The sequence below is a fragment of the Antechinus flavipes genome, chromosome 2 (genome assembly GCF_016432865.1).
Source record: "Antechinus flavipes isolate AdamAnt ecotype Samford, QLD, Australia chromosome 2, AdamAnt_v2, whole genome shotgun sequence".
NCBI classification, from domain to species: domain Eukaryota; kingdom Metazoa; phylum Chordata; class Mammalia; order Dasyuromorphia; family Dasyuridae; genus Antechinus; species Antechinus flavipes.
The window spans coordinates 438,474,628-438,498,947 of record NC_067399.1 but is presented as its reverse complement, the minus strand read 5'-3'; the positions used below and the strand labels follow the sequence as shown (position 1 = coordinate 438,498,947).

Sequence of the window (24,320 nt, the reverse complement as noted above, 5' to 3'; positions counted from 1 at the left end):
ATATCCACTTATCTTCGGGGGAACTGATTTTAAGGACTAGCAGAAGGCTGGATAAATCTAAGCTTATAGGGCTTCAGTAAAGTGTTGGTTCTGCTATTTACCACCTGCATGATTTGGCGCGTCCCATCTCCAGTTCTCAGTTTCCTTATGCGTAAAAGGAAAGAAGCTTGGCATTTCCCACGACCTCTGAGCTCTAAACTTGAAATGTTACTGGTTTCAAAAAATTGTGTCAGTCTATCACCTCGAGGCAGAACCTTCCCACCCCCGGACCAGATAACGAGTACACTCCCTAAGGGACACCAAGCTCTAGTGAGAGGAACACTGACTACACCTCCTACACCAAGCCAGAGGAGGAGGAGCCTATCATGTAATTGGTGATGGTTGTTGTTTCTTGATCCAATGAGCCAATAATTCCAAGGAAACCCCAGGTTCCCATGCCTTTGGAGAAAGTTCATGATTCTGATTGGTCCGTCTCTGTGAATGACGGATCCACTACCCTATAAGAAAATGGGTCTTGGTAGGCCCCGGAAACTCGGTGCAGAGTTACTCCAGGAGCTTCGTTCGGTGGTACCTCCTCACTCTCTGTCTCGGTGTCCCAGCTCCTTTTGGCATTCAATCATGGGCCTCCCGCCGAAGCTCGAGATCTTGGTCTACACCGTCAACACGCTGCTGCGCAAGCGGCGCTACCACGCCGCGCTGGCCGTGCTCAAGGGCTTCCGCAACGGAGCCGTGTGAGCCGGGGGCCGGGCTCAGGGTCGTCGAGGGTTAGGGGTCAGTCCTGGGGGACTGAGGCCTGGAACAGGGGGACTGGGGTAGTGTCATGGAGTGCAGAGAAAGCGGGGTCCTGGGGAATTAAGGGATAGAGCCCTCAGGGTCACGGTCAAGTGCAGGGTCACGGTCACGTGCAGGGTCTGGGGGGAGGGGGAAAGCCTTGGACTCTGTGCATTCGTGGAATGGGTAGTGCTGCTGCGGCTCCCGTCGCCCTTCGCTGTGAGGGACGCTGTACAGAATCTCCGAGAGATAAGGAAACTCCGAGACCATCTAGTCCAGTCCACCTGGATGAGAATGAAATCTCCAGGACATACTCTGCAAGTGGTGATCGAGCCTTTTCTTGAATATTTCTAGTGAAAGAGAACCTGCTACCCCCAGAAGCAGCCCATTTAATTTCTGGATTCCTCTGTTGCTTTAGGAGATCTACCTGTTTGTAGCTTCTATCTCCCCAACGCTCTCACCCCCACGCGGGTTTTGGTCTCTGGAGCCAAAGAGAACAAATCTGAGTCTCTTTCCTCATGACAGCCCTTACTTTGTGTCCCCACAGAGTCTTTTTTCCAACCTAAATACCATCAGTTCCTTCAAATGATCTTAAGGTATTTCACCACCCTCTCTTATGGGTTCTTTCTGCCTTAATTCTGGAAAATCTTAGAGATCTTACATAAATCATGGATTTAGAGGTGAATGGAATACAGAGTATTTAGTCTGACACTGAATAGATGAGCAAGCTGAGGAGGTAATAAGACTTGCCTAAAGTCACACAGTAATTGGTACAGTATTTTTTCTACTTTCATTATACTTTCTATCAAGCTTCCTAGCTTCAAAAGACCTACTAGCCTTAAATGAAAATAGGAATAATAAGTTAATGGTTTAAATAATAAAATCTCAGTTCTGGTTACAGCTTAAGAAGAAATCTGTCACATATCCTAGTGGTGAGCAATCCATCTGCCTGACACTTGGAGAAACAAGAAGCTCACTGCCTTATGAGATAATCTATTCCATTGGTGGACGGCTTTTAAGTATTAAAAAGTTGTTTCTATTGAGGTGAAATCAGTCTTCATAACCCATAAGTTCCTACTTATGCCTAGAAGTAATTCAAAAATAATACCTTCTTCTTCTGATTAGTACTCTTTCAATTATTTATTTATTTGAATTAGATTTGTTTATCTAATATTTCCCCCCAGTTACAAACTGGGGGAATTCAAAACAAATTATTTTGTTACATTTGTTTTTAATTTTTTTTGAGTTTTCCAATTATTTAAAGGCAGACATTATTAGGGGCCCTCTAATTTTTCTGCTTTTCAGCCTAAATGTTTTGAATTTCTTCAACAGATCCTCATAGGACATGACTAAATCTCTTAGTATCTTCATTACCCTTTCTGTACACAAGCTACTTTATTGATGTCCTTCCTAGAATGTGGTGCCCAGAACTGAACATTAATGGAACCTAAAAAGTTCAGATCACAATGGAAACAGACAAGAGAGGTCGCAAATTCTTTCCCAACCATGTTGTGTTCTTATGTAATACATATTTATTTTGCACAAGGCTGCATATTTCTGTCTGTGACTTGGGAAATTCACAGGACTTCTACAATCTGGAGTAAGAGCAACGATCTAAGATTGGTAAGATTAGGAGTTGGGAAGAAACAATGCAATTGAGCAACTTGGAAGTATGATAGCTGAATTGTGTATGTAGGATGTATCATTTTGTAACACAGGCTTGACACAGATTGGGAATTATAATTGCAGGTTCAGTGTAAATCAAAAGTGATTAGTCAAAAAATCCAATTTATTATTAGAGGGTGTTAATAAAAGTATCAGAACCAGGGGAATGGTAGCCTACTGTTACCTGCTATGGCCAGAACACGTGTAGTATTTTTCTCGTTTTAGAGGCTACAGGTTGTATGAGGAGTAGTGAAAGGAATGGTATGATATTTGAATGCATGTCATATTTAATTATAAGGATTCCTCTGAATAGTATAAGGATGTGTGAACAAAACTATCTGACAAAGATAAGACTTAGTAGTAGCAAGAGTGTTGTCTTCAAATATTTGAAAGGCTCATGTGGTAGAATGATTCCTTTTGCTCTACTTGATAATGGGAGACAGGCATGGGAAATCAATGGGCAAGCAGATTTAATCCCAGTGCAGAACATTTCTAACAATTAGAGTTGTCCAGAAATAAAATTGAATGCCCTGTGGATAGTGAACTCACAATCTAATTCAACAAATATTTATTAAGTACCTATTATGAACACACATTTTACTAGTTACAAAGACCCCTCCACCAAAAAAAAATTAATAATAATAATTCCTTACCTCAAGGAGATTACATTCTGTTGGAGAGATCCAACATGCATGGAAATAAATAAAAGATAATTTGGAGCAGTTCTTAATTTGTTGTTGTTATTGTGGAAGCTGACTTGTACTGGCCCTGGAAAGCTGATTGTTAAATTTTCTTTTCTGTGAGCATTTAGACCTTGGAAATTGGCAAATGTTATAAATCAAGGCTTGATTTATTGTTTTGCTGATTATCTAGACTTTTAAAAGTTGATAGGAAAAATGCAGTTTAAACTTTAATGTCAGTGCATTTCCAGAGAGTCAGTTGTTAAACATTTATCAGCACATCCTTTTGATAGTCTGAAGCTTATGGGCCCCATTCTCAGAATATATTTTTAAATACTTAAAATAAAACAAACAAGAGAACAATGGAAATCAATTATGTTGAAATTAAGGAAAATAGCAAAATTTTGCAAATATAGCAAAATAAACAAACAAATAAATTTACAGGGCCCAGGTTAAGAACTCCCTGATTTAAAAGAAAGAGGAAGTATTAACAACTGAAGGGAATCAGGAAAGGCTTTGTTTAATAAGAGGAGTAGCAGTTATGCTGAGGCTTGAAAGATCGATTTTCTGGAAAATAAGCATGTGTGTTAAGGGATATAACTTGAAAAGATAGGTGGAAACCATATTCTGAGACCTTTAAATAATAGAATAAATATTTTGTATTTTATTCTAGAGGTAGTAGGGAGCCACAGAAGATTTTTGGACAGTGTTGTGACAGATTAGTGTTTTAGGTATGTTAATTTGGTAGCTGTGTGGAAAGATGAATTAGAGAAGGCATAAACTAGAAGCTAGTAAAAAGCTTATTGTAGCATTTTAAGTGGAGAGAGATGTGGATATGAATTAGGATAGCAGCCATTTGAAAGGAGAGAAGGGGACAAATGTGAGGCATGTTGTGGAAGTAAAAATCAAAAAGACTTGTTTGTTGATTGCATATCGGTAGTGAGAAAGAGGGAAAATTTAAGATGACTGAAGTTGGAAATCTAGTTGATGTCACCTCAATAGAAGTGGCAAAGTTAATTTCATTGTTGGAGATCGGCAGTGGAAGGCTGGATGGCTCCTTGTTGGAGAATGTTGTAGAAGAGATTTAAGTTTCAAGTGAAAGTCAAGCTAGGTGACTTTCAAAGCTCCTTCTCACTTCAAGATTCTATGGTTTTGCAAAATGTTTGTTTTGGAAGTTGAGAGAAATTAATGCAGGTCTAGTGCCAACTGGGCTCCTCTGAATAGTATATGACTGGCTTAGCTATTCAATCAGTAATATGTTATGATTGACCCAGTGGCTAAAGGCAAACATACATAGAGTGGTGGAAGAACCTTCTTTACTGATTCAAATGAAATCTTTTGTCTGCTTTTAATTCCTCAAAAGTAGGGGCCCAACGTTGTTTCCAAGCCTGTTTGAAAAAACTTTGTACAGCATTGATAATAATAATAATAATGATACCATAGCTGAAATGCACAATTCTGCCATTAAATAAATTTGAGGACAACTTTTATAGATAGTTAGTAATTATAACATTGTTGAAATTCAATTCAGTTCCATTCTACAAGTGTTTATTTACTGTTTACTCTGTAGTAGGTACTATGTTAGGTTCTGAAAGGTCAAACAAAAATGAAATAGTCTTTGCCTTTAGGGAACTTGTATTCTCCATCAGAAGCATCAAATATGTCTCAGGCAGCACCCACAACAATCCAGAGTGTGCAGGAATCAGATTAAAATGTAACTGGAAAATATTTAACAAAATAAGTTAAAATACAATAAAACATGTATAATATTTCATTGTAAAATTAAGCCAAGATGCCACCCACTGGGAACCATATGTATGGTTTAGAGGCTGCCGTTTTTATTTTAGTTTGACACCACTGTTCAGCATGCATATATTCCAATGTCTTATGTTTGAATATTCAGACTAAGGGGAATACAAAAGATGTTTTCTCATATTGTGAAGAGGATAGAAAGGGTGAAGAAGTCTTTTACCAAATCCCAAATTACCAGAAGCATTGATCTAAAGGATGATCCAGGCAAAACTACAATAGATTTCAAAAGATTGTCGCTGAATTCCTGAATGATAGATCCATGGTGAGTTGTTAATGAATGCTTGGCTATTTAAGGGAACCTCCCTAACCTTTGAGATTAGAGAGTAATGTTCTCCCTCTGGTCAAATTGCCTCTTGGTTGTATCTACAATGTTTGCCATTCTATTGTGTAATTGTTCTTCAAGATCATCCAGACTCCTGTTTTCTTAGTTTTCCTAGCTAGCATTAAAGAGTATCTAATACTAGAATTGAAATAAAAGTCTGTCAAGCTTAGTATATAAGCAGAGGAGGAGAACTGAAAGGATGATGGGAAGTTGTCCCATTACTAGGAATTCTTGATTTGGGTTCAGAACAAAATCTGAAGGTGCCCTCATGTAGTACTGTGGATGATGGGGGTAGAATAGGGAGGGGAGAGAAGTCATAGCTAGTTGACTCATTCAGATTTGTGCCTGAGCATCTCTCTCGATACATTTATATAAGCCAGGATTAAGTGACTTTTCCAGAATCACACAATTTCAGGTCAAATTTGAACTCAGGTCTTTTGACTCTGGGGTTAAATGACTTGCCTAGGGTCACACAGCTAGGAAGTGTTAATGTTTGAGGTCACTTTTGAACTCAGGTCTTCCTAACTCCAGGACCAGTATTCCATCCACTGTACCATTTAGCTGTCCCTCAATTTTGTCTTAAAAAAATGGGGGTGTGTGGGTGTGTGTATACACATATATCCACATGCATATATTTTAGTTTGTTAAATATTTCCCTATTATATGTAAAAATTTTTAACATAATTTCTTTTAATTTTGGGTTTTAAATTCTTTTCCTTCCTCTTACCCTTCCCCCCTTCCTGAGGAGACAAATAATGTGATACTAATTGTACATGTTATTCATACAAAACATTTCCATTTAACTAATGTTGCAAAAGAAAAGATACACACAAACAAGAAAAATAAAGAAAAGTTTAAAAATGTGCTTCAGTCTGCTTTTACGAGTTATCAGTTTATTCTCTGAAGTCCTTTGGAATTATCTTGGATAATTGTGATCAGAGTAGCAAAGCCTTTCACAGTTGATCTTCATTACACTATTGCCTTAATGATATATGATGTCCTAGTTCTGCTCACGTCACTCACTTCTTTCCATGTTTTTTGGAAACCATTTTGCTTGTCATCTTTTAGAGTATAACAATATTTCATCATATTCATATATCACAACTTATTCAACTATTGAAGGCATTCCCTCAACTTTCATTCTTAACCATTATAAAAAGAGCTGCTATAAATACTTTGCACAAATAGGTTCTTTCCCCTTTTCTTTGATCTCTTTAGGATTCAGACCTAATAATGTTTTTGCTAGGTCAAAGGTATATGCTAAGCATAGTTTTTAATAACTCTATGTGGCATAGTTCCAAATTGCTCTAAAGAATGGGTGGATCAGTTCACAACTCTACTAACAATGCATTAGTGTCCCAACTTTTTCATAACCCCTCCAGAATTTATCATTTTTCTTTTCTAGCATGTTAGCTAATCTGATAGGTATAAGGTGGTATCTCAGAATTATTACAATTTTTGATTCTCTAGTTAGTAGCAATTTAGAGCATTTTTCTATGTAACAATTGATAGCTTTGCTTTCTTTTTCTGAAAACTGCCTGTTCATATCCTTTGTTTATCAACTTTGGAATGGATCTTATTTTTATGAATTTGGTTCAGTTCCCTATATATCTTGGAAATAAGACCGTTATTAGAAAAATGCTATAAAATTTTTCTCCCAGTTTCCTGTTTTTCTTCTAATTTTGATGACATATCTATTATTTGTAAAAAAGCTTTTTAATTTCATGTAATCAAAATTATCTCTTTTACTTTCTTAATCCTGTCTATCTCTTGTTAGGTCATAAACTCTTCCCTGTACCTCTAATTTGCTTATAATACCACCCTTTATGTTGAAATCTATATCCATTTTGATTTTATCTAGGTAGAGTGTGAGATGTTGGTCTGTATCTGGTTTCTACCAAACCACTTTCCATTTTTCCCTAGCAATTTTTGTCAGATATTGAATTCTTCCCCAAAAGCTTGAATTGGGTTTATCAGACACTAGAGGACTATGATCATTTACTTTTGTATATTGTGTCCCTAATGTATTTCACTGATTTACTATTATATAGACTGTTTTGATGATCACTGCCTTGTAATACAGTTTGAGATATAATTCTCCTAGGCTACCTCCTTTCACATTTTTTTTTTTTCAAATTCATTTGATATTCTTGGGTTTTTGTTCTTCCAGATGAACTTTGTTACTATTTTTCTGTTTCTATAAAATTGTTTTTTGATAGTTTTATTGATATGGTGCCAAATAAGTAAATTAATTTAGATAGGATTATATTATATTGACTTGGTCTTCCCATGAGCAATTGATATTTTTCCAATTGTTTGGATGTGGCTGTACAAAAAGTGTTTTGTAATTATGTTCATAAAATCCCTGGATTTGTCTTGGCAGATATACTTCCAAGTATTTTATTATGTTTACAGTTATTTTAAATGGAATTTCTCTTTCTCTTGCTGCTGGACTTTTTTGGTAATACCTAGAAATGCTGATGATATCTGTGAGTTTGTTTTATATCCCACAATGTTGGGATTTTTAGGTTTCTCAAGCATCATAGTTTTGTTTTCCTATTGCCTATTTTTGTTCTTTCAATTTCTTTTTCTTGTCTTATTGCTATTGCTAACCTTTCTAGGGAATAATGAACAATAGTGATAATGGAATTCTTTGCTTTATTCCTATGTATATCATACATAATATATATGTATCTATAAATGATAGTTGGGATTAAATGACTTGGTCAAGATCACACAGTATATCATATTTGAACTGGAGTCCTCCTTATTCCAGGGCAGGTGCTCTCTTCACTGTGCCCTTTAGCCACCCTGCTTTTGGTTTTAGTTAGATACTACATATCATTTTAAGAAAAGCTCCATTGATTACTATGCTTTCTAATGTTTTTAGTAGGAATGAGATTTTGTATTTTGTTAAAGATTTTTCTCCATCTATTGATCTAATAATATGATTTTTGTTTTAGTTATTGATATGATCAGTTACGTGGATAATCAAAAATCAATAATACTGAACCCAGTATTACATTCCTGGTATAAGTCCCACTTGGTCATAGGATATGATCTTTGTGATATACTGTTGTAGTACCTTTGCTAGTTTTTTATTTAAAACTTTTGTATCAATATTCATTTTTTAATAATAATAATTTATTTTTCCAAATACATGTAAAGATAGTTTTCACCATTTACCCTTGCAAAACCTTGTGTTCCAATTTTTGCTTTCTCCCCAAGACAGTGAACAATCTATAAAGGTTACACATTGCATCAGTAGTTATTAAGGAAATTCATCTGTAGTTTTCTTTCTCTGTTTTTGCTCTCTCTGGTTTAGGTATCAAAAGCATATTTGTGTCACAAAAGGAATTTGTAAGACTCCTTCTTTACCAGTTTATTAAAATAGTTTATTTAGTTTTAGAATTGTTTGGTAGAATTCACTTGTAAATCCATCTGGTCCTGGGGATTTTTCCTTAGGGAACCCATTGATGGCATATTCAATTTCCTTTTCCAAAATAGGGTTATTTAAATATTCTATTTCTCCTTTTGTTAATCTGGGCAGTTTATATATATATTTTAATTTTTATTTAATAATTACTTTATATTGACACTCGTTTCTGTTCCGATTTTTTTTTTCCCCTCCTTCCCTCCACCCCCTCCCCTAGATGGCAAGCAGTCCTTTATATGTTGGATATGTTGCAGTATATCCTAGATACAATATATGTTTGCAGAACCGAACAGTTCTCTTGTTGCATAGGGAGAATTGGATTCAGAAGGTATAAATATCCCGGGAAGAAGAACAAAAATGCAGATAGTTCACATTCGTTTCCCAGTGTTCTTTCTTTGGGTGTAGCTGCTTTTGTCCGTCATTTATCAATTGAAACTTAGGTCTCTTTGTCAAAGAAATCCACTTCCATCAAAATATGTCCTCATACAATATCGTTGTCGAAGTGTATAATGATCTCCTGGTTCTGCTCATTTCACTTAGCATCAGTTCATGTAAGTCTCGCCAGTCCTCTCTGTATTCATCCTGCTGGTCATTTCTTACAGAACAATAATATTCCATAACATTCATATACCACAATTTACCCAGCCATTCTCCAATTGATGGGCATCCATTCATTTTCCAGTTTCTAGCCACTACAAACAGGGCTGCTACAAACATTTTGGCACATACAGGTCCCTTTCCCTTCTTTAGTATTTCTTTGGGATATAAGCCCAGTAGAAACACTGCTGGATCAAAGGGTATGCACAATTTGATAACTTTTTGAGCATAGTTCCAAATTGCTCTCCAGAATGGCTGGATGTGTTCACAATTCCACCAACAATGTATCAGTGTCCCTGTTTTCCCACATCCCCTCCAACATTCCCCATTATCTTTCCCTGTCATTCTAGCCAATCTGACAGGTGTGTAGTGGTATCTCAGAGTTGTCTTAATTTGCATTTCTCTGATCAATAATGATTTGGAACACTCTTTCATATGAGTGGTAATAGTTTCAATTTCATCCTCTGAAAATTGTCTGTTCATATCCTTTGACCATTTATCAATTGGAGAATGGCTTGATTTCTTATAAATTTGAGTCAGTTCTCTATATATTTTGGAAATGAGGCCTTTATCAGAACCTTTAACTGTGAAGATGTTTTCCCAGTTTGTTGCTTCCCTTCTAATCTTGTTTGCATTAGTTTTATTTGTACAAAGGCTTTTTAATTTGATGTAATCAAAATTTTCTATTTTGTGATCAGTAATGGTCTCTAGTTCATCTTTGGTCACAAATTTCTTTCTCTTCCACAAGTCTGAGAGATAAACTATTCTATGTTCCTCTAATTTATTTATAATCTCGTTCTTTATGCCTAGGTCATAGACCCATTTTGATCTTATCTTGGTATATGGTGTTAAGTGTGGGTCCATGCCTAATTTCTGCCATACTAATTTCCAATTATCCCAGCAGTTTTTATCAAATAATGAATTCTTTTCCCAGAAGTTAGGGGCTTTGGGTTTGTCAAACACTAGATTGTTATAGTTGACTATTCTGTCTTGTGAACCTAGCCTTTTCCACTGATCCACTAATCTATTTCTTAGCCAATACCAAATGGTTTTGGTGACTGCTGCTTTATAATATAATTTTAGATCAGGTACAGCTAGGCCACCTTCATTTGATTTTTTTTTTCATTAATTCCCTTGAGATTCTCGACTTTTTATTGTTCCATATGAATTTTGTTGTTATTTTTTCTAGATCAATAAAATATTTTCTTGGAAGTCTGATTGGTATAGCACTAAATAAATAGATTAGTTTAGGGAGTATTGTCATCTTTATTATGTTCGCTCGGCCGATCCAAGAGCACTTAATATTTTTCCAATTATTTAAGTCTGACTTTATTTGTGTGGAGACTTTTTTATAATTTTGCTCATATAATTCCTGACTTTCCTTTGGTAGATAGATTCCCAAATATTTTATGGTATCAACAGTTATTCTGAATGGAATTTCTCTTTGTATCTCTTACTGTTGGGTTTTGTTGGTGATGTATAAAAATGCTGAGGATTTATGGGGATTTATTTTGTAGCCAGCTACTTTGCTAAAATTATGAATTATTTCCAATAGCTTTTTAGTAGAATCTCTGGGGTTCTCTAGGTATACCATCATATCATCTGCAAAGAGTGATAGTTTGGTTTCCTCATTGCCTACTCTAATTCCTTTAATATCTTTCTCGACTCTTATTGCCGAGGCTAGTGTTTCTAATATGAAATTAAATAATAATGGTGATAGTGGGCAACCTTGCTTCACTCCAGATGTTACTGGGAAAGGTTCCAGTTTTTCCCCATTGCATATGATGCTTACTGATGGTTTTAAATATATGCTCCTGACTATTTTAAGGAAAAGTCCATTTATTCCTATGCTCTCAAGTGTTTTTATTAGGAATGGATGTTGGATTTTATCAAATGCTTTTTCTGCGTCTATTGAGATGATCATATAGTTTTTGTTTGTTTGGTTATTGATATAGTCAATTATGCTAATAGTTTTCCTAATATTGAACCAGCCCTGCATTCCTGGTATAAATCCTACTTGGTCATAGTGTATTATCCTGGTGACAATTTTCTGTAATCTTTTTGCTAATATTTTATTTAAGATTTTAGCATCAATATTCATTAGGGAGATTGGTCTATAATTTTCTTTCTCTGTTTTCAGCCTACCTGGTTTAGGTATCAGTACCATGTCTGTGTCATAAAAGGAGTTTAGTAGGACTCCTTCAATCCCTATTTTTTCAAATAGTTTATATAACATTGGAGTTAATTGTTCTTTAAATGTTTGGTAGAATTCACATGTAAATCCATCTGGTCCTGGGGATTTTTTCTTAGGGAGTTGATTGATAGTTTGTTCTATTTCTTTTTCTGAGATGGGACTGTTTAGGATATTTACTTCTTCCTCTGTTAGTTTGGGCAAGCTATATTTTTGGAGGTATTTTTCTATTTCATTTAAGTTGTCGAATTTATTGGCATAAAGTTGGGCAAAGTAACTCCTAATTATTGCTCTAATTTCCTCTTCGTTAGTGGCGAGTTCTCCCTTTTCATTTTTAAGACTAACAATTTGATTTTCCTCTTTCCTTTTTTAATCAGATTTACTAAGGGTTTTCTATTTTGTTGGTTTTTTCATAGAACCAACTCTTAGTTTTATTAATCAATTCAATAGTTTTTTTACTTTCAATTTTATTGATCTCACCTTTTATTTTTAGAATTTCAAGTTTAGTGTTTGACTTGGGGTTTTTAATTTGTTCCTTTTCTAGCATTTTTAATTGCAAACCCAATTCATTGACCTTCTCTTTCTCTATTTTATACAAATAGGCCTCTACAGATATGAAATTTCCCCTTATTACCGCTTTGGCTGCATCCCATACATTTTGGTATGATGTCTCATTATTATCGTATTCTTGGGTGAAGTTATTAATTATGTCTATGATTTGCTGTTTCACCCAATCATTCTTTAGTATGAGATTATTTAGTTTCCAATTATTTTTTGGTCTACTTCCCCCTGGTTTTTTGTTGAATGTAATTTTCATTGCATCGTGTTCTGAAAAGGATGCATTTACTATTTCTGCCTTACTGCATTTGAGTTTGAGGTTTTTATGTCCTAATATATGGTCAATTTTTGTATAGGTTCCATGAACTGCTGAAAAGAAAGTGTATTCCTTTCTGTCTCCATTACATTTTCTCCAGAGATCTATCATATCTAACTTTTCTAGTATTCTATTTACCTCTTTGACTTCTTTCTTATTTATTTTGTGGTTTGATTTATCTAATTCTGAGAGTGCAAGGTTAAGATCTCCCACTATTATAGTTTTACTGTCTATTTCTTCTTGCAGTTCTCTTAGTTTCTCTTTTAAGAATTTAGATGCTACCCCACTTGGTGCATATATGTTTAATATAGATAGTGCTTCATTATCCATGCTACCCTTTAGCAAGATATAGTGCCCTTCCTTATCTCTTTTAATTAGATCAATTTTTGCTTTAGCTTGATCTGAGATCAGGATGGCTACCCCTGCTTTTTTGACTTCACCTGAAGCATAGTAGATTTTGCTCCAACCTTTTACCTTTAACCTGCATGTATCTCCCCGCTTCAGATGTGTTTCCTGTAAACAACATATTGTAGGATTCTGGCTTTTAATCCATTCTGCTAACCGCTTCCTCTTTATGGGGGAGTTTACCCCGTTCACATTTATGGTTAGAATGACCAATTCTGTATTATTTGCCATCTTGTTAACCCCAGTTTATGCTTTTCTCCCTTCTTTCCCCTTTCCCCCCCTTCCCAGTATTAAGCTTGTGAGCACCACTTGCTTCTCACAGCCCTCCCTTTTTAGTATCCCTCCCCCTGCCTTAGAGTTCCTCCCCCTATCTTACCCCTTTCCCTCCCAGTTCCCGTATTCCCTTCCGCTTAGCTTATTCCTTCCCTTTTCACTTTTCCCTTCTCACTTTTCAATGAGGTGGGAGAAGTTTCACCATAGATTGAATATGTCTTAAGATTTTTCACTTAAAGCCAATTCTGAAGGCAGTAAGATACCCACTATATTCATCCCCCTCCATTCTTTCTCTCAGATATAATAGGTTTCCTATGCCTCTTCATGAGATGTACTACCCCCACTTTACCCTTTTTCTGATACAATGACCTTTCCACATCAATTTCTAGAACAAGGTATACATGTATTCTTTATACATCTATATAGTCAAAATATAGTTCCCAAGATTAATCTTTACCTTTTTAGATTTCTCTTGAGTTCTATATTTGTAGATCAAACTTTTTGTTAAGTTCTGGTTTTTTCATCAGAAATAGATGAAATTCGCTTACTTCGTTGAATGTCCATCTTCTTCCCTGGAAAAAGATGCTCATTCTCGCTGGGTAAGTTATTTTTGGTTGCATACCAAGTTCCTTAGCCTTTCGGAATATCATATTCCAGGCCCTTCGATCTTTTAATGTGGATGCTGCCAGATCCTGGGTGATCCTTATTGTGGCTCCTTGATACTTGAATTGGGTTTTTCTAGCCGCTTGCAATATTTTTTCCTTCATCTGAGGGTTCTGGCATTTGGCCACTATATTCCTTGGTGTTTTGATTTTAGGATCCCTTTCAGTGGGTGATCGATGAATCCTTTCAATGTTTATTTTTTCCTCTGTTCCTATGACTTCTGGGCAGTTCTCTTTGATAATTTCCTGGAAAATAGTGTCCAGGCTCTTTTTTTCATCATGTTTTTCTGGAAGTCCAATGATTCTCAGATTGTCTCTCCTGGATCTGTTTTCCAGGTCTGTTGTCTTCCCCAGAAGGTATTTCACATTTTTTCCATTGTTTGATTTTTTTGGATTTGCTTGACTGATTCTTCTTGTCTCCTCGAGTCATTCAATTCCACTTGTTCAATTCTGATTTTCAGTGAAGTATTCTCTTCACTCACTTTTTAAAAATCTTTTTCTAATTGTCCCATTGAGTTCTTTTGTTCTGTGGATTTTTTTTCCATTTCGCCAATTTTGTTTTCCAGTTCACCAATCCTATTTTTCAAGGATTTTACTTCTTTATCCACTCTCTCTTTAACTTTCTCCAGGCTCTTTTGCCAAGCCTCCCTCTCCTTTTCTCAAGCCTCCCTCTCCTTTTGCCAAGCCTCACTCTGCTTTCCCCATTTTTCTTCTAGCTCCCTTGTGAGAGCCTTTTTAATTACTTCTATGAGGTTCATCTGTGCTGAGGAAAAGATGATCTCCTCCTTTGGGGATTCACCTGGGGACTGTCTCTTTTTAGTCTCCTCAGGATTTAGAGTCTGCTCTCTATCTGTGTAGAAGGGTTAAAGTCCTCTTCAGCTTCTTGCTCATTCTGTCTAATAATCAAAGACAAACTACCAAAGAAAAACAGAAAAAACTGGAGTCTTTCTTTGGGGGAGGGGTTGGGTATGTTATCGAGCTTCCTCTACAGACTGCAGGGGGCAGCAGTGAGGCACTAGCCCAACTGTGCTGCGCCTGCGCTCTGAGATCCCAGAGCGTGCTGAGTCACTGTGGGGGGGAAGGAGGGGACGGCCAGGTCCCGAGAGACTCCAGCTGTTTGGGGTTGTATTCTTCAGCCCTGGTGTTTTTAGCTTCTCTGCTGGGCTGCTGACTTGCTGCCGGAGCAAAGTATCCAAACCTGTAGGGAAGCTCTCCCCGCAGAGACGGCTGCGATCGCTCCCCACCCCCTCTCCAGTCTGCTCCCGTGCTCTCACTACCGCTGCCCTCAGCCTGCGCCCGATCCAAAACCGCCCCAGCCCTCCAGTAAAGACAGACCTTTCTTGGCGTATCTCAAGGATGGCTTCTCTTGGTAACTATTTGTGGGTTTTTTTTCAGTCAAGCATTAATTCAGAGGCTTGTAATGAAATGGATAGTGAGAGAAAGCGTGGAGCTTATGCAGCTGTGTGCCTCCTCTCCGCCATCTTAATCGGAAGGCCTATATTTTTTAAATATTTATCCAATTCACTTGGATTGCTGGTTTTATTGGCATATAATTGGAAAAAATAATTCTAAATAATTAATTTCATCTTCATTGATGGGACTTATACAAACCATTTTATTTTTGATATTAGTAATTTGGTTTTCATTAATGTTTTAAATCAAATTAATTAGTGATTTGTCTGTTTTGTTGAAGTTTTTTTTTTCATAAAACTTACTCCTAGTTCATTTATTAGTTAAGTGGTTTTGTTTACTTTCATTTTTATTAATTTCTCCTTTGATTTTCAGGATTTCCATTTTTGTATTTAATTAAAGATTTTTGATTAGTTCTTTTTCTAGTTTTTTAAAGTTGAAATTGATCCACTTGTTGTGTTTATAGAAGTAAGTGTGTAGAGGTATTATTTTTCCCCTACTTATTGCTTTGGCCATATCCCACCAATTTTGGAATGTTGTCTTATTGTTGTCTTTCTCTTTAATGAAATGATTGATTGTTCTATGATTTGTTTGACCCATTCATTCTTTAGGATTAGATTATTTAGTTTCCAATTAGCTTTCACTCTATCTTTACATGGCCCTTTGTTAAATGTAATTTCTATTGCCTTCTTGTCTGAAAAGAGTGAGTTTAATATTTCTGCTTTTCTGCATTTGGTATGAGATTTTTATGTTCTAATACATGGTTAGTATGTTCCATACTCCTTTTTCTTCCCATCAGTTTTCTCCAAATGTCTTTTATATCTAACTTTTCTAAGATTCTATTCATCTTCTTGTTCATTTATTTTATCATTAGATTTATCTAGTTCTTTTTTCCTTTCTCCTAGTTCTTTTCTCCTTTAATCATTTAACTTTGTCTCTAAGAATTTGGATGTTATGCCATTTAGCGCAAACATGTTTAGTATTGATATTACTTCATTGTCTTTTATATCTTTTAGCAAAATGTTGTTTCCCCACGTAAATCTTTTAATTAGATCAATTTTTGCCTTTGCTTTGTGTTAGATCATGATGGATACTCCAGCTTAATGTACCTTAGCTGAAGCATAATAAATTCTGCTCCAGCCTCCAGTGTGTGTGTGTGTGTGTGTGTGTGTGTGTGTGTGTGTGTGTGTGTGTTTATGTCTCTGTCTTAAATGGGTTTCTTATAAACAACATACCATTGGATTTTGACTTCTAATCAATTTGGCCATCTACTTCTGTTTTATGGATGAGTTCATCTCATTTACCTTTACATTTATGATTACTAATTGTGTGGTTCTCCTTATTTCTCATTTTATCCTGTCTCTCCTCTCGTTTGTTTTGCTTCTGACCACTGTCTTCTTATATCTAACTTCCCTTTTAATATTTCCTCTCTCCTTATCCCCACCTTTATTTTTTTTTCCTTTTGGGTAAATCAGATTTCTATTACCAATTGAGTATCATATACATTTTCCCTTTTTGAATCAGCTTAGATGTGGTGAGGTTCAAGAATCATGCCCCTCCCACACATACTATTTTTCCCTGCAGTATAAAAACTTCCTTGCACACCACTTTAATGGGAGATAAGTTTCCCCATCCTCCTCTTTTTTACCTTTTCATTTTTTTTTAACATCCCAATGTATCAACTCACTCATATATATACACTCTCCATGTAGAAGCCTTCTAACTGCCCTAATAATGAGATAATTCTTAGAAGATATATTTATCATTTCCCCATATAGAAAGGCACACAATTTAACCTTATTAAGTCCCTTATAATTTCTCTTTCATATTTACCTTATTATGCTTCTTTTGAGTCTTGTATTTGAAAGTCAAATTTTCTATTCAACTCTTGTTTTTTCATCAGGAATGCTTGATAGTCTTCTGTTCCATTAAATTTTTTTTTCCCTTGAAATAGTGTACTATTTTACTGGGTAAGGGATCCTTGATTGTAATCTGAGATCTGTTGCCTTCTGGCAAAATGCCAAATTCTCTACTTCTTTAATATAGTGCTAAATCTTGAATGATTCTATTTTCTGCTTGAAGATCTGGCAGTTCTGGAATTTTGCTATAATATTTCTGAGAGTTTTCATTTTGGCATCTCTTTCACATGGTAATCAGTAAATTATTTTAAGTTCTGTTTTACCTTCTGGTTCTAGGATATTGAGTAGTCAGTTTTCCTTAATAATTTCTTAAAATATATCTAGGATCTTTCTATGATCATAGCTTCCAAGTAATCCAACCATTTAAAAATTATCCCTTGATTTTTTTCCAGATGAGATATTTCATATTTTCTTCTTCTTTTTTTTTCTTTTTTTTGAGTATGTTTTATTGGTTTTTGCCATCTTTGGGAGTCATGAGTCCAATTCTTATTTTTAAGGAATTATAGTCTTCATAAGTTTTTGTACCTCTTTTTTTGTTTGGCCAATTCTTCTGTTTGAGTAGTTATTTTTATTAGTGAATTTGTATACCTCTTTTTCAATTTGGCCAATTCTCTTTTTAAAGATGTTTCTTTGGTATTTTTGTACTTCTTTTACTAGGCTATTGTCTTTTCATGCTTTTCTTCCTTTGCTTTCATTTCTCTGCCTAATTTTTCCTCTACCACTTTTATTTGATTTTGAAAATCACTTTTTAGCCCTTCTAATAATTTCTTGCTGGGATTGTGTCCAATTCACTTTTTCTTGTAACAACTTTAATTTTATTATTTTCTTTGAATTTGTGTCTTGATATTCCCTGTCACCATAGTAATTTTTTATGGTTATATTCTTTTTTGATTGTTTTCTAATTTTTCCACTCTAATTCTTGATTTAGAACTTTATGTTAATGTTGAGCTCAGTTTCCACAATGGGGGAAAGAAAAAACTCTCATCTCAATCTTTAGGATTTTTTGCATTGTTTTCAGATTTAGCTCTGGGAGTTTGGTAGTTTTCAGGCTTCCAAGGTTCTGTGATCTGGTGAGAGGTGTGGTCTTGGTATGTGATCTGGTCAGAATCCCAGATTCCTTGGCATTGCAATTAATACTGCTCTTCAGGGTCTCTGATCCCTTAGGGCTGGAAGTTATACTGCCCCATAGGGCTGCCATACCCTCTTGATCAGAGATGCTCCTCTCCACCCTTGAACTATGACCTAGAAGTGTGTATGGGCACTTGTATGTTGTGTGTATGGGCACTTGTATGTTGTGTGTATGGGACTTGCCAAACAGTTGCCCCTCAGATTTCCTGCTTCCTCTTGAAATGCTCCTTTCTGCCCTTGAATTATGACCCAAAAATGAGTATAGGCAATAGAGTTGCCAAGCAGCATCTTTCCAGAGCAATTGCCAGGTCTCCTTACTGTCTCTGGCTTGAGAACTCCTGAAGTTGCTCTTGCTTATGCCATCACCACCTTAGTCTCCTCATTGGTGTTTCATCCATGTGGGCTAGGGGCCTCCTTTCCCTTGTCACTCATTCCACTTCCTGGGTTGCCTTGGACTGAATGTCTCATTCTGACCTTCTGTTGGCTCTCCTACTCCTGAATGAAATTTGAAGTTATTTTAAAGTTGTTGGGAGAGGTCCTCTGGATGCTTCTCTAGTCCACCACTCTGTTTCCACCCCTCCCAACTCCCCAGGAGTCTTGTTTTCCTTTTTAATGAGGGTGCTGGACTAAATGATATCTAAGGACCCTTCCACCTCTAATAATCTATGTAATTTAATCTGTGAGCATGTGATTAACGGTTTCTTGATAGAGTTGAATAATCTTGTTTACTTGAGAGCTGAGGGGAAGCTAAGTCATTTATTAGTGTTAAAGACCTTTCTTGCATTTATCCAAAGAACCCAATATCTTATGAAAATTGTTTTTCTTTCCCAGTTATGGAGCTAAAATCCGTGCACCTCATGCTCTGGTCATGACATTTCTCTTCAGAAGCGGAAGGTATGGACTCTCTAATTTTGTATTTCTGCATGGCTTATCTCCAACAGCATTCCTGAATCTTAAACATAGTATGATCCTATGTTTGGGAAAACACATTGTTATATTTTGTAAATTAACCAATCCCTTAGCCCTTGCACACATAGCTTTCAATCCTTTCCAAAGGAAAATATTCTCTTGTCTTCATATTTTCATTGTGATCACAGTCTTCCTAATTCTCATGTGTGTGTATTTGTTCATTTAGCCTAAAGGAGAAGCTGAAGGCAATCGTTCAGGCAACATACACACATTCCCGAAACCTGGCTTATTTTGTTTTTACCTACAAGGGCTTATGCGCCTTGCAGTCCCGAATCCAGGGACAGACCTTCCAGTTTCATTCCTTCCTGGCAGCTTGTATTGGTGGCTGGTTGGTTTTCGGAGAAAATAATAACATCAACAGCCAGGTAAGTGAAGCCCCCTCTTTTCCTGGGCAGCTATTTCCCATCACCTTACCTGTCTCAAATTTGTATTTGGACTTCTTGGTTATGGTCTTAGACTCGTTTCATGGGAGTCCTCCTCTGCTTCGCCACCTGCCCCATGCCTGTGCAGATCATTATCTCACCATGATTAATCATTAACCTGAGCTGCTATCAAGGTCTAAAATTAGATTTTCCCTGTTTGGTTAAAGTTTGCCTGCCCCTGCATTCCTCTCCTGCTCTAGTGCCTTGTTACTCCCTCACCCAAGTCCAGGATTTTCCTGGTCAGTCTTGCAGTCAGAAGTACATGATTACATGATAGAGTAAAATAGTGACTCTGTGGCTCTTCCTTCCCTTGGAAGTGCTGGAGTGCCATGAGGTGGTCTTGTCCCCATCTCCCAAACCTTGTTCCTTCTTGGTTTGTGTTTGGTTGACAAGGAGTCTTGGAACGGAGGGAACAGGGAAGTGTGGCAGGCACTGAGGGGCTGTTCTCTACTCAGGTTTTCCTTTTTGCAGATTAACATGTACCTGCTGTCTCGAACTCTGTTTGGACTGGCCCGGCTAGCTGTGGAGAAAGGCTTCCTCCCAGAGCCCAAGCAGGACCCTTTCCCCTTGTTTTCCTCTGTCATCTGGGGCCTCATCCTCTGGCTCTTTGAGTACCACAGACACACTCTGCAGCCCTCCCTGCAGTCCTCCATGACCTACCTCTATGATGACAGCAACGTCTGGCACGACATCACAGACTTCCTTATCTATAATAAAAGCCACTCTGGGAAATAAGCTGCAGGCTTTGGCAAAGTGGGTAATGGGGGGCCTGAGGCCAGGGTCAGAGACAGCGATTGGGATGTTGTCTTCAATGTAAACCTAAAGGGTTTTCAGATTGGCTTTTGCCGTCCCCTGAATGGATTTCTTGGTGATTTTTTAAACAAACACTATGCAACCTACTGCCATTTTTTTCTATTAGTATTTTTTTGTCAACATAAATTTCCAATAGAGATGAGTGATGACTTATTTTATTCTTTAAGGTTCATTCATGTTTAATTTCATTGCTAACAAGGCTTCTAACCTATTTTACAAAGAACTATTTTTTTTAAATCAAGGTACTTATTATGTAATGACAGGGAGCTACTTAGACCATCAGTGGAATATAAATCTTTTTCATAAAAAGAAACAAAAACAAAACGCAACTCTGTTCAAAGGTAATTATGTACAGAGGACACATCTTAACATTACTTCAGATGATTTTACTTATAGAAATACAGACTTGGAAGGGATCTTAGAAGCTCCTAGTCCAGTGTCCCAGTAGAATCCCCTTCTCAGCCTCCTTGGCTCACAAGGCACAAACATCTCCTCTGTGCAGTTTTTTTTTCCTATTTTAGAAGAAAGTAGTATTTTTCTAAATAACTCACTCATCGATTTCTTTAAGGGTGATCATGTGTTTCTTTTGAATCAAACATGAAAAATTACATGTTTGTTAGTGATGTTATATTTTTAGAAGGCAGTCAGTGATAATGGAGTCAAAATTTCTTTCATCTTCTTTTTCCTCCCTCTGCTCCTATGAAGTGTGTTTACAGGTTTGTGAGAATCAGGTTTTCTATCTGACTCTCCTTGAATGGAGGGGGGAAACTTTCCTTTAGAGATCCAAAAGGATTTTAAACCTAGACTTTGCAATAAGAATGTATGTAATTATTTTTGCAAACCTGGTTTACTTTGCACAAAGAATAAAACAGATGTACCTGTAAACAAATCAGAGAGCGCTAGATTGGGACTATTTGTGATTGTGAAAAGCTGATGGAGACCTGGCTGTAGTTTTGCCTGTTTCAGGTTGTGACAAGTCAGGCAGAGAATAAAACATGGGGATATTGAGAAACCAAAGGGTGACATCAAGAATAGAAGCACATACTCAACCATCTAAGCCTTACCCCCTGCCAGTTTTCCCCTTGCTAGCCAGAGAGATTGTGTACCTTACTGCATTCAAGATTCTTGATTTGAATAGCCAGTGTCCATCACCTTTCTTCCAGATTTCTAGACCAGTTTTCCTGGATTAGGTATCTTCTCCAGGGATAATCTGTGCTTAGACTGAGTCCTATTGCAACTTGCATCCTTTATAGCTTCAGACAATGCAAAAAAGAATTTTCCCTTGTTTCTAGGCTTTCTTAGGCAGTTTTCACAAAGTTTTTTGCATAAATGACTTTTAAACTGCAACACCTTTTATCTCCTACCCACTCCACCCCCCCCCCCCATCCTGCTCCTTTTTTCTCTTCAGCTTTTGTTTTTTTTTTGGGGACAGCCTCTGACTTTTTGGACCTCAGGAAAAGTCATGAAGGGCTTGTACCAGCCCTGGGTTCAATTTTTAACTCTGTTGCTGGTTCTGTAACTTTGAGAAGTCACTTCCTTTTTCTGAATTTCCCTTTCCTCAGTTGGCAAATGAGATTAATATGTACATATCCACAACAATTGTAGAATTTACCCCCCCCAAAAATGTGAAAATACTTTGTTAGTTATAATTTTTTTTTTTTTTTTTTTACTGTAAAGAGTCACAATTATTGTTATTTTTTTCTGGGACCTGTGGTTTATCAGTGTAGGGAACTCCTGTTCTTCCTCCACTCATGCATATTGGGAACTAATTTCTAATTTGTAATCCTAGGTACTGAGAGTAGGTTTTTCTGACTGCAACACCAGCCTTCTACCATGCCATGTTGCCTCTTATCACAATGGTAATGGTGCTAGTAGAATCAGTATTATTAACCATAAAAATTGCAAATATAAATTTAAAACTGCCTTTGTGCCAGGCACTATGCCATCTATTGTCTGTTTCTGATGAGATGATGTTCAGAAATCTAAATAATTTACTGTAGGGGTACTTAAAGTTAAAAGAAAAATCAGTCATGATTGACACTATTTCAAATGAAAGAAAAGCATATTTGGGGCTTTTCCAATGGGAATCTCTTAAGTTCAAGGTTGATTTGAAATAGATGACTCCCCATTAGGGAACTATTCTCCAATGGGCTTTTATTGGGTAGGCTTTTCTGCAGTGGGTAGATGGTGTAATTTTGGTATTTTTCTTTACCCTCTCCCCCAAATTACTTGTCATAAATGTTTTGAGTTCTGAAAAGAACCAGAATTTGGGTTTACCTCTTTCCTAGAATGGAAAATCACTCAATGGCTAATCTAAAAATGATTATCAACTCATAGTTTTCAAAAATACTTTGTTCTCTTCCATCTAACATACTAGTTTTTTGTAAAAAATAAAAATTATCTTTGACCTCAGTTTATTTAGCAGAAAAATGAGAGAATCGAACTAGATCACCTTGGAAGTCCAGCTTTAAATCTATGAGTTTATGAACTTATTTTAATAATTATTTTAATATTTTTTATTTTCATTTTTTATTAAAGCTTTTTTATTTACAAAACATGCATAGGTAATTTTTCAACACCGATCCTTGCAAAACCTTGTGCTCCAAATTTTCCCCTCCTTCCCCCACCGCCCCTAGATGGCAGGTAGTCCAATACATGTTAAATATGTTAAAATATATGTTAAATCCAATATATGCATCCATATTTATAGTTATCTTGCTGCACAAGAAAAATTGGATCAAGAAGGAAAAAAAAACTGAGAAAGAAAACAAAATGCAAGCAAACAACAAAAAGTGAAAATGCTATGTTGTGGTTCCTATAGTCCTGTCTCTGGCTCTCTTCATCACAAGATTATTGGAACTGAGTTGTAATTCTCATTTTTTTAGGGAAAAAAAAAAAAACACTCTGCTTCCCAAAGCATTCTAATTTAAATCCTCACTGCAGTATGTGTGTCTAATTCATTTCCCCATGTAGAATGGAATAAAACTGATTTTTTTTAAACACGATGACAAAGATGAACTTTTCTTATATCATTTTAGTAAAGATTATCTCCTATAGAATGGACTTTTTATACCATTAACTGCATCTTTCAGTGGAGTGTGTGGGAAAACGGGAAATTGTAGTATCTGTAGGTAATACGATTATCTTAATTAATAGCAGCAAATTTAACTAGAATTAGAATGAACTCTTTCTCTTTTCTTTAGAAAACTGTCTTCATTTCTTCTTATGGTATTCCCCAACTAGCAGTGTCCAAAACAACAAATCAACTATGATGTAATTAGGAGAGATACTCAAACATTTTAGATTCCCTTTGAAAATTCTTAATTTTTTTCTGAAGGCTTTATGGGTTAAAGAATCACTAAGTAGAAAGTTTCTAGATCAATTAGGTAGAAAAATTGTCTCTGTCTTTCTGCCCAAATGGGTTATAATAAGATAATATATATATATAAATAAATTTGTAAAGTTTATCCCTTATATTACCTCATTTACTTTTGATTTCTCCCCCATTAAGAATGTATATCTCTTATATGTGACACAGCCTAATTCTGAGAAACAAAAATGTTTTGATCAGGGTTAAGAGCTGGAGGTGGGGAGATCAGGTCAAGATGTAGACCCTTATTTTCATTTCCTTCTTTGAGGAGCTGCTATCAATCACCTGTCAATCCTGTTGGCGTTGGGGCTTTTGTATTGCCAACTGAGGGCAGCTCTACCTGTCTGGGTGGATTAATTAACCAGTGTAGACTAAATGGAAGACTGAGATCTGAATGAAAAGGAGATACAGATCTGAGAGGGCTATTTTATGGTACAGTCCTAATTTCAATGAAAATAAAATGTACTTTAGAAAGGCTTCTAAACAAAAGCCTTGTTGAAAACATGTACCCAAAGTGTAGGTTCAGAAAGTAATACCCCTAGTCCTGTGGGGCATTTATGGTCTCCTAGGTGCCCCTGGAGGGCATTCCCAGAGGTGGTTG

The 24,320-nt window shown here is 36.3% G+C and overlaps 1 protein-coding gene across 2 annotated transcripts; it reads left to right on the top strand.

The window, feature by feature from the left end:
- The first annotated feature begins 548 nt into the window (after positions 1–548).
- PXMP4 (peroxisomal membrane protein 4) lies at positions 549–23,361 on the top strand. Of its 2 annotated transcripts, none has more exons than XM_051979137.1 (4): positions 549–731; positions 18,977–19,039; positions 19,281–19,479; positions 20,008–23,361. In XM_051979137.1, the coding sequence occupies exons 1-4, from the start codon at positions 619–621 to the stop codon at positions 20,269–20,271; spliced, it is 639 nt and encodes a 212-aa protein (XP_051835097.1). In that variant the 5' UTR covers positions 549–618; the 3' UTR covers positions 20,272–23,361. The 2 variants fall into 2 exon arrangements, with proteins under 2 accessions (XP_051835097.1, XP_051835098.1); XM_051979138.1 differs by lacking the exon at positions 549–731 and adding an exon at positions 2,686–5,190.
- The last annotated feature ends 959 nt before the right edge of the window (positions 23,362–24,320 follow it).

Coding starts and splice junctions, on each gene's coding strand:
- PXMP4 (XM_051979137.1), top strand. CDS start 619: ATGGGCCTCCCGCCGAAGCTCGAGATCTTGGTCTACACCGTCAACACG. Junction 732..18,976: donor GGCTTCCGCAACGGAGCCGT/GTGAGCCGGGGG, acceptor TTTCTTTCCCAG/TTATGGAGCTAAAATCCGTG. Junction 19,040..19,280: donor TTTCTCTTCAGAAGCGGAAG/GTATGGACTCTC, acceptor TTGTTCATTTAG/CCTAAAGGAGAAGCTGAAGG.